At 37.6% G+C, this 10,682-nt stretch overlaps 1 protein-coding gene across 2 annotated transcripts; it reads right to left on the reverse strand.

Annotated features, from left to right (window-relative positions):
• Positions 1-1,859: 1,859 nt before the first annotated feature.
• Positions 1,860-9,869, reverse strand: LOC146477965 (EGF-like repeat and discoidin I-like domain-containing protein 3). Of its 2 annotated transcripts, none has more exons than XM_085112670.1 (6): positions 9,754-9,869; positions 9,006-9,293; positions 5,183-5,297; positions 4,330-4,682; positions 2,930-3,068; positions 1,860-2,042 (listed from the first exon to the last, which is right to left on the reverse strand). In XM_085112670.1, exons 1-6 carry the CDS (start codon positions 9,829-9,831, stop codon positions 2,038-2,040), a joined length of 978 nt encoding a protein of 325 aa, XP_084968796.1. In that variant the 5' UTR covers positions 9,832-9,869; the 3' UTR covers positions 1,860-2,037. The 2 variants fall into 2 exon arrangements, with proteins under 2 accessions (XP_084968796.1, XP_084968795.1); XM_085112669.1 differs by having other exon boundaries at positions 2,908-3,068; positions 9,754-9,858.
• Between the last annotated feature and the right edge of the window lie 813 nt (positions 9,870-10,682).

The following is a 10,682-nucleotide window of genomic DNA, read 5'->3' on the forward strand; positions in this document are numbered from 1 at the left end:
GCGAACCAAATCAGTATCCCCTAGTAAAAGCAAGTTTAAATAGATTCTATCCAATCAGAGAATACATGCTGTATTTTCTATTTTTGATTGAAGTGCCATGGTCTTAAACTCTCTTCTTCTTTTGTTTGCGTCTTCGAATCCCTGCGTAAAACTTATTCAATTTTAGTTTCAGTCTTGTGCTATTTTCATCCGCCGCTTTGCGCTACCTTAAATTTTACGTTTTTGCACTATCTTTATTTTTCTGCAATCGTAAATAAATAGATTGACATGCTCCCAGCCAATCAGCGCTATAGAAGAGGACAAGGCTAGGTGTCCATTTCTGCGAACACCTGCGAGACATTGAAAAAGTAGGATCAAAACCAGTCGCTCGACACTTTCATCTCCCAAAGAATTCCTCTTCATAAATGGAGACATCACTGGCTTGAGCTTTGAATAAAATACAAGGCGATGAGCTTTATAAGTTACTTACTTCTTTAACCACCTACCTATCTATCTGCCTGCCTACCAACCTGACTGCCTGCCTGTCTGCCTGACTACCCACTTACCTACCTACCTGCCTGCCTGCCTGCCTGCTTTCTTGCTTTCTTACTTAATGCTTATTGCTTAATCAGTGATGTATATTAGGCGTCAGGCATGCTTTGTTAATTAACAATTATTCCATGAGCACGCGTTGGATATGAGATGGTAAACAGCAAAACTGGGCGCGAAGCGCCGAGTTGGCTATAACCAATCTCATATCCAACAAGCGCGAATGGAATAATTGTTTTATTAAATTCTTTCCGTTTGGATATTGATGTTGAAGTTTTAAGGATTTTATTTAAAGTAAAATTTCTTTTAAATTAAAACGACCGGATGTTGAGACAACTTCCGACCAAAGCGCGTGAAACTTAATGATCACATGACACGCGCAGCTCATCGCGAACGGAGTTGAATGAAAAATCGAGAAAGAGGTAGATCGGACACAGCCGGACATCTGAAATTCAAGATACGTTCAAGTGTACAAGTAACAACCTTTCTGAGACAAGCATTTAAGTGCCTTTGAAGTTCCAGCTAATCGAGAAGCGTAATAGTTGAGCACATTTGAGCAAATGTTTTGCTGTGTGTTGCCGAGCGAAGGAAGGGATCAAGAACGGCTTTTTTATGCTGAACTGAATTCCTCGCAGACCTTTTAAAACACTTAAGGCAAGCCGAGTCCAAGTGTACGAGGTACAACCTCACCTCACCGAGCGACAGAAACGGACATTATGGCCGCCTCTCATACGGATTTCATGGATGAACTTTTGTAACTGTAGTCCTCGTAAATGCGTAGAAACGGAAAGGCAGGCATTAAGCTCTTCTTGAGAAATTTCTTCGATCGGTTTTAACCTCTTACCGCCAGGATTTGCAAGTCATCCTGAAATTTTTGAAGGTAACCAGTTGTTATTGTTTTTGTTGTTGTTGTTGTTGTTATGTAATCGTAAAATCGAGCAAGTTTTCTGATTTTAAAGGAAACTTCGGAGATACGCACCATTTAATAGTGTCATGCCGAACTTTGGGACTTTTATTGTTGTCATTGTCTGGTATTTCTTTTCTTTTCTTTTATTTTTCTCCATTTTTCCGAAGAAACTTTCACTTCCCGCCGAAAAAAGTTTTTAGCTTAGCAACACCTTGGGCAATCTTTTTCCATATAAGGTTCAACTACGGTATATGAGCTGATAACCTGGATTTAGTGAACCAATCAGAACGCTAGAAATGCAATATCTGAGGCTGAGAATTTAATAATGCTATTCATAACCATAAGAACTTTGCTACCAATCGTGTTTGGTGGTCAAGCTTGTTCACTCTCAATGTCTCTTCCCGAAAACAAAAGCAACAACAACTCAAGAGTCGCCGATGAATTTATTTTGGTTACAAGTTACATGACCTCAAGGCTTACCGAAGCTAGATCTTAAACTAGTGTGTTATATTAATTAAGTTTAAAGTACGCGAACAATTCTATTATCCTGGATTAAGATTCCCTCTAAAGAGCACTGTGTTTCTGTTGATCGTAATCTTGAGTCACTCTATAAAAAGAAACAAAAATTCAACAATTACATGTAAACAATACATGAAAGAAAAAAATTACCCGTAACGCATAACTAGTTCTGTCAAGAGAAGTCGCATTCATGATGGAACTTGAGGGGCCAATGATGACGACGATGACGGTCTGGACGAGCCGGCAAGAGACATGTCCGTTTTACACTTTTTTTGTAGGAGGCTACAACAGGAGCCAGTGATGAGTCTGATGACGATGATGATGGCTGGACGAACTGGCAAGAGAAGTGTCCGTTTTACACTTATTTGACGAGAAATAGGACTGGACGCCGGCTCTAGCATTTATCTTCAATAAAGGAGTAAATCAATACAGAAACTCTCATTGCAAGTTTTTCGATATCTTGTGAATCATTTTCAGTTACCAAGCGAAAATTGACAGTCACTCTATTGATCTTGAACACTATTTGGCCTGCAAGATAACTGTGACATGCACGAACAGAGAACAAATGGCTGGATAGATAGATGGACGGACTGTTCACGCACACCAGAATGCAAAGAAAACAAACATATTTTGTTCTGGACTATTTCAAGAAGTATTTTTTGTTACGGCAAGAATTACTTTCTCGTTGGGAAAAAAGGTGTGGTTATATTATCGTCGCCAAAAACAAAGGCCAAAAAGAAAAGAAAAATTAACAAATAAATAAATATATATTAATATATATATAAACATTGTTCTCTTGGTAGATGGAATTACGCGGAGGATTTCCCCCTGATTGATTTACCACGGATAATACCATTTACCGGGGTGTGTATGGACCACCTTAATAATATAATCTACATGTATATTGGGATTAATATTATCTTCAAATTATATTCTTACAAGAAACTCACTACCTGGATGAACTGTAATAATTACCTTTACAGCCATAAAGTTCCACCCTCATTGCAATCCAATTATTCCAATCTGTTGGTCGAAAACGGATGTACCGTGCTGTGATTGGTGGGTTCAGCTCATGATAAACAACGCTGTCTTCGTCTGTGTTAGCAACAAACTCCTAAAAGAGAGGAAAGAGCTTTTGTTTACAACGGCACTAAGCAAAGGAATGACTTTATAGGTTCTCTGAAACAGGCGATAAATGTGTCATCTTTCAAAGAAGAGCTATCATCGGTTAAGCCCTAACTTGTATCCTTTACTGAAGGCCTTGTAATAACATTATTTTTGATGCTTGCCTTCCATGTATAGCGGTTTCCAAGGATATTAAGTGGAACACCAAAGGGTGTCAATTGTCAATCAATCAATCAATCAATCAATCAATCAATCAATCAATCAATCAATCAATAAATCAATCGATCAGTCAGTCAGTCAGTCAGTCAGTTCATAATCAATCGATTAATCTCATTGTGAGGGCCATAAAAATGAAAAGAAAAATGGTGTTTCACGAAAAACGCTCGGGCTTTCATCGGCTAACTTTTCAAAAATCCGGTTAGGTCTAAAGGTGGCCGTTGAAGCATGAGCAGTTTTTAGTGAAACGAGAGCAAATCACGGGTTTTATGGCTCTGAGAAGGTTCAGCATGATGCAAAAAGGGATGCAAGAAGAAAGAAGAGAGAGCAGAGGGGAAAAAGGCTACGCAACCTTTTGGTTTTTTTTTTTTTAACTTTGAACGACAAAAAGCCATTCCCATTGCTCGCTGAAATTTTCATTACTTGAGCGGAACTGTACATGTTTTCAACAATCCGGGTAGAAAATTACCGCAATATCATCAAAGGGCATTGGTATTAACAAGTAAAATAGCATGGCCATCTCCATTCACGAGTTTATCAGTAAGAAACCCATTAAATACAACCTTGAAAATTTGTCTTAATTATATGTTTTATCGAGACGTACTCCTCTTTCCAAAAATGATCGTATGTTTTTCTTCCCTTTTTTTGTAAAGTTCTCTTATTAGTGTTTTTAGTATAATAGAAAAGCCGTGCATCATTGAAATGTAACAAATACGTACCGTCATTGGAATGTATTTGTTTTATTAAGTATTCAAAATATGCAAATAGTAAGTACACTCTGTAGGTAGCGGCTACCCGTAGCCATAGCAAAACAAAACGAACTGTAAGGTCAGCAATGTAATGTGTGACAATGAATAAATGATTGAAACAAAAAAATAAATAAATAAAAGGCCACAGACAAAAGACCAAAAAATTGTTAATATATGATGAATTGGAGCCGATCTTTAGCTTAATGGCTGTGTAATTAAACCAAATTGGTCTAGTATTTAAAGATTGTCCGTACTTCGTTAATTGAAGAACGTTTATCCATGTACCTTGTCTTCAGATTGCCCTTTTTCCCTGTAGTACTGGAAGGTCACACCGTCATCACTGTACTGCAGTTTGTACTTTCTCACCCACTGCCTGAGAGCTCTCTGCCATTTGTAATTATTCCTTCCTTGCGTTGCTACTCCTGTTACTTTGGTGTGCTGGTCGCTCAGATCAATTTGCAGCCACTGATACTGATTTATCTGACGTCGTGTAATTACCCATGCTCCTGATTTGGTTGGAGTTTCTTTAAAGTAGAGTCTCCCCTGCTTGGCGGCATGATTGGCATCAAGCACTGAAGAAGCACTAATCTGCTTGTCAGTTATCGAACCGTTTGCCATACCGAGAGCCCCTTGACACTCTAGAAATACAAGGAAACATAACCACAATGGAATAATGAAGTTTCCCTTCATCTACTCTATTTCCTTTTATTATTTGTTCAATCATTTATTAATTTTTACTCTTCATTTGCTTACTTCACTTACGTTATATTACTATTGTTTTCTTAGTTAATCTTTTTTTAGAATCATGAACTTTATTAAGTGCAATTATAAATTACAGTTCATTTACAAAAATTGAATTTTCATTAATAAATTAAAGATAACTTGTAAGTTAGGGAAACAAAGATTTACATTATGAGCAGTGTACTTTGATACAGCTTCCGTTTTCAAAAATAAAAATTAAAAATTAAAAAAATTAAAATGAACAACAAAGGAGTTGGATTGAGTATCCATTCCTTTTGAAATTAGTCTTTCTTGTTAATTTTCCTGTCTGTTTCGTATTTGATGTTATGTTACTTTCCTTTTCTTTAACATCATTGATATTCGTTTTACTTTATGGTAATTACTATAAATAAAGCACCTTTCTCACAGTGCGTTCCATTGTGTCCCTCAATGCAGTCACACACGTATGAGCCTTTACCATACAATGAGCGACAAGTACCACCATTTTTACACGGAAAGCTTTCGCATGGGCTCTGAAACGAAAGTAGAAAAACTAAAATTCACCAACCAGCAAAGTATTACATTATGGCGATATGCCTTGCTTATTGTCGGCTGTTTTGCATTTCTTTTTAATGGAAAACCCATCGAACAACGCCATTGAAATAGTCCTAAAGCACGAAAATAACTGTTAGAAAGTAATTTTCTAGAAAACCTGCCTGTCAAAATTTGGCTTCCTTGGTAACCACAGATTCTTGTCAGAAAAGTCGCAGAGTTTGGTGGCATTTGTCTACTTATTAAAATAAAATCATATTCACATTCAACGTTAGACTGTGGGCAAATTTGCGACGTTTCGTGAAGCAGTCAGCCGCGCGACTACTGACAACGTTAACGATCTTACACCCAGAGTCTAATACTCTGAAGATGGCCGCATTCCCTCAAATAATTTTTGGCAGTGCTTTTCGGAGTTAATTACTCTATGCAAGGATATTGCTACCCGTAAGAGTGAGTGGGCAATATTACCTTTTAGTTTCTTTTGTCAGTGGCAGGTAATGATTATCGCCAATTCCAGTTAGCAACGTTCCTAAAAGTTACGAAAACTTTGCAAAGTGAAAGAAATTCTCCCAAAAACAACATTATAATCTTCGGACACAATATCGGTGTCGTAATATCTGGCCGCTTCAATCGCATTATCCGGGTTTTCTTCTTTTTCAGTTCTGAATGAGGTGATGTTACGCGGTTAGGCTTTTAATGTGTCCTTAATTCAGTTGCTGACCGCAACGTAAGCACTAGATCCATTGGCTTTATACTTAGCTTCAAAGAAACTTCCTTGCCAGGCTGGACGCCGACAAACTCATTTTAATTTGAAACAATGTATCCAATGAATCGTAGATTTAGGCCCTTAATTCCTCGCGAAGCAAGTTTAATAAATTTATCGGGCGAGCCGAAGGCCCGAGTGGAGCTAAGCCGCGCGAATTCGAGCGAAAAATATATTTATATATCTGAGGTGATTTTCCAGAAGAAGACTACAGAAATTACAGTTTTCGTTAACTTTTCTAAGATACTCATTTCCTTTTTTTTAGACTTTCCCATTGAATTTTACTTTAATAAGTACATAGATTACAAGGGTCGTTAGTAGACGTTTGTGAAACAAAAATCTTTTCCCCCCTCCCCTCCCCCTCGTGCATGTATATGGCACAGTCAGCGCCATTTTCTCTCAAATGTCTATAAACCGCACAACGATTGCGTTTTAAATTCGGCGTATTCTGAGCTCAGAACAAATTCATTAGACCTAGCGTTTTGTTTGGTTTCCTGAAGCAAAGTTTTCCCTAGGACAGCATTAAGTCTGGTGAGGGGAAAAGTCTTACGAGTGCAGCGTCCTGCCTCGTCTAATATGCACCCTGTTGAATCTCTTTATATCTCTTTATATCTTAATATCTTTACATCTCTTTATGTTATTATCTCTTTTGAGTTAAACGGGTAATTTTTAGTTACTCAGGCAGAGATTAAAGCCAGCGACACACCTGGTGATTTTCTCGCCGATCGCGGCAATGTGGCAGTTTTGAAACCTCATGTGATGAAATCGCCCAACCTGATCGATGGGTTGGCATTCGCAGCAATAAACGTAGAAAATCGCGGGAACGGGCCCACTTGGCGAATGCCAGCGAATTTAATCGCCGATATCTGACATGCCAAATCGCAATCGCTGTACCCGGCACACCTGGCGATTTTGGCCGATCGGCGTATAAAATCGTGTCGCTGGGTTGCATATTGTGACATTTGCTTGAGGAGGTGAGAGTCTTTGGCCGTAGAAAGTAGGTATTAGGGATGATTTCTAGTCGCAAAGCGTGAAATTATCGGGAATTTTTGACCCGGCCAAAGATTTAGTATTTTTTCTTGTTGAAAACCGCTGTAAATGTTTCCCGTTCAAAATTTTTTGTCAACATCCGGGAGTTAAAGTAAGATGGCGAGAAAGAGCAAAAATTGGCATGGCAAGGATTTTCTCTTCGAAAAGCGTGAGTTTGAAAGGCAATTCGGTTATTTTTCGCCCTGATAAATGTAGTGATGTTAGGCCAGTGATCGATTAGTCCTGAAGTGGCATTTTGCGTGGGATTTCCGCTCGAAAGCGTCATAAATAATTTCCAGATGTTCGATCGGCGGATTCGCGTCGCGGCATGAATCTAGAATGAAGACGAAAATTCAATTTAAAACGCTGTCTTGCTCCGATTAAGCCGATTCTGTTGTAGAAAGCTAGACTTGAGTGCTAAAAGACCGGGTTTTGGGTGAGATTTAAGATGCGTTGGCGCCGTTAATAATTGTCAAATGTCATGTTTCTTTTCACTCAGATGTCAATGTCACGTCTAATTCTAAAGAAAAGCCTCGCATAGTATTCTTTGACCTTACTTTTTTTGTGATGAACCGTAACTGAAGTCTTGTTAATGACTAGCATATTCTTTCAGCGTAGGAAGTGTCAAGCCTGTTTCGTGATCTCTCACTCTTCAGGGGATTTTAAAATCCCCTGAAGAGTGAGAGATCACGAAACAGGCTTGTCGGGATGAAAGTGTAGTTTTTTTCTTTATTTTCGATATACTACGCTCTGCTTTTATGTATCGAGCACTGTAATACGGAAAAATCAAAACACAGTCTTTCTATATATATATATATATATATATATATATATATATATATATATATATATATATATATATATATCGTTGAAGGTGTCTACAATGTTGCCTGGAAACAGTGAAAAACAAGTTACGAATTACGTCAGACAAAGGGAAGGTTGCAAGGCAACAACAGGTTGGAAGACAGACTGGCGTCAGACGCAGTTTGTTGGAGCAAAATTTGCATACATCGGGAAAATTTTGCGTTCAGTGCCGGATCAAATTTCAACTGTTATGTTTATCAATATTCACTGGACGGAAATATCTCTGCAGAATCTTTTCCCTTTCTTCCAGAAATCTTTTTTGTGAAAGACTGCATTGAAGAAATTACACGTTTTGTGGCCGCGGTAAAATATTCATCGAACAAGACAGCGCTGTACGCTCGTTGTACATTTCGTCGTGTCAGAAATAGAGTTCAACAGTAAACTAGCCTGTGGAAATACGAAAAGAGCTTGCTCATTAAAATAGTTGCTATGTTCAGAAACCTTTTAATCTCCTGATTTGATCCTTCAATACGAGTAAAGAGGGCTTTCCACCCAGCCCTAGCTTCGCGAGGTTTTGCGAGTCACGTATTTCTAGTGGATAAAATGATTTACAATTTTGCACGAGTTAAGTTTTCTGGGAGAAAACTAAGCCAATAAAGAGACTACATACAAGGCCATACCTTCCTTGCTTCTCATCTGCAGCACCTACAATCTGGAACTCATTGCCAGAACCCATACGTAATCATGTTGACATTTCAAAATTTAAAACTTATATGAAGACTTTCTTGTTCAAAGAACATTTTAATTAACAGTTCTGTTGGAATGATGTACATAATGTGAATACTGCGATAAAAACTTCAAATGTTTTTTTAATTTTTGTACTTGTAATCTTAATTTTTAGAATAAGAATTTCATTATATTTTTGTGCCATTGTTGATGTAAATTTTTTGCCATTACTGATGTAAAATGTTTCTTTTAGTCTATTCAATTGTAAAGCGCCATGAGCTTACGGATATGGCGCTATAGAAAATTCCTTAGCTTAGTATTATTATTTGTACGATTTAAAAAAAAAAAGAATTTTTACTTAACCTACCGCAATAGCGTAATGATGAAATTCGTCACTCGGTACAAAACTGCTGGAGTGATTGTATTTGTCTGAAGCCAGGAGATGACAAACGTGACGGCCAGTACTGTTATCAGCCAAAATAGCAAAGTTGAAGGAGAAACACGCTAAATTGGCGAGACATTCGAAGGCACAGTCGGTAGAATCAGTAACATCAAACGAAGCCAAAACCTGGGAAATGTTCAGCATGCGACGAAAAAACGCCTTGAAGTTTCCATACTGCAGGTGTTGATAGTTGCCTCGTTCGAGCTGTTTTGCCTAAAAGAAAAAAAAAAACAAACATAACCACATTACCATGAGCTACCATCAGTAAAATTGTCTTAGTATATTTGGTCTAAGCAGAGGTTTAGAAATAATTTATACACCATATGCACTAGGTCAACAAAAACAGGGAAGTAACAATCCCTTCTGTAATCTTTGCCTTCTATTAACAAATGGGTGCTCCAGAGAAATTTAAATTGAGACATAATCTTTTTTGAAATTTGACTTCATCTTGGGATTTCTCTATTATTTTTGTGCCGCCGTAAAAGTTAGCTATCTTCAGCCGTTCAGAAAGGCGTAGCGTAACATGGGTCAAATTTTTTTGTACTAATACTTTGCGAAACGTTGTAACTGTACTATTGCTTCTTCATTAAAGCTATCGTTGGAAGTTGAACGGTATTGGTGAAGCATAACGGTATTCTCGGCTTAAATTTTGACCGCAATGTAAAGAACTGACCTCTGAAAGTTGCTGATCAACCTTAAATAGGACAACAAAACCAAGTGCGATCCAAACGGATGCTATTATCAGCTGCATTATCTCTCCCTCACTCTCAACCTCTGCCTGCGCGAACCAAGACTGGCTTGGTTTCGTGTAATTGGCAGTTAAAACCCGGAAGTTAAAAGCCCTGCGAACAGGTGGAAATACGCCTGCCAAATTAAACAAGTAGTAATCATAGATTATAGAGTGCGTTCGACATCTTAAATTAAAAATTTGGCAAAATCGTGCACCCTTTCATGTTTGAGTATTTGTTGTTATTTTTTTCATCTGGCTTTTTTTGTATGAGCAATTTAACTATAAAAAATTGCGATAAAGTTGAAAAGTGAAACAAATTTAACACCATCTCGATTTAAAGTTTAAAAAAGCGGCGACGTTTCGACGTTTGCTTAACGTCATTATCAAGTCAACAATGAGTGAAATGAGAACGAACATAAGTGTAAAAGAATTCCTAAGAGACGCGAATAAAAGCAAAAATATGTGATGATAATAAAGTATTCGCACGCAGTCACGTATTAAATAGTTTGGCGCGAATACAGTCTTTCTGAGAATATCAAGAATCGAAGGAAAGTCCCAAAAAATCATCAGTTTCTTTTTTATTTTGCCAAAACATTTTTTGGGGTAAACGTATTTAAGGAAAAATAGTTTGAAGTTCCATCGATTTGTTGTAAGAGCGAAATTTTCAAAAGTTTGAAAATTGGACATATTTGTGGATTTTACTTAATTAAAAATGCAACTTTTTGCGCTTCTTTCGGCGGCCACCGTAAACAAAAAAATGTCCTACAAAAACAAAACTTTTTCGCATGGGCTCTGAAGCAAAAATAGAAAAACTAAAATTCATCAAACAGCTCAGTATTAGATTATGGCGATATGTCTTGCTTATTGTCGGC

This window comes from Pavona decussata, unplaced genomic scaffold, assembly GCF_977016875.1.
Source record: "Pavona decussata unplaced genomic scaffold, jaPavDecu1.1 SCAFFOLD_67, whole genome shotgun sequence".
Classification (NCBI taxonomy): domain Eukaryota; kingdom Metazoa; phylum Cnidaria; class Anthozoa; order Scleractinia; family Agariciidae; genus Pavona; species Pavona decussata.

Coding starts and splice junctions, on each gene's coding strand:
- LOC146477965 (XM_085112669.1), bottom strand. CDS start 9,831: ATGCAGCTGATAATAGCATCCGTTTGGATCGCACTTGGTTTTGTTGTC. Junction 3,069..4,329: donor AAGGGCAATCTGAAGACAAG/GTACATGGATAA, acceptor CCTCTCTTTTAG/GAGTTTGTTGCTAACACAGA. Junction 2,043..2,907: donor AATTATTACAGTTCATCCAG/GTAGTGAGTTTC, acceptor TTCTTTTTATAG/AGTGACTCAAGATTACGATC.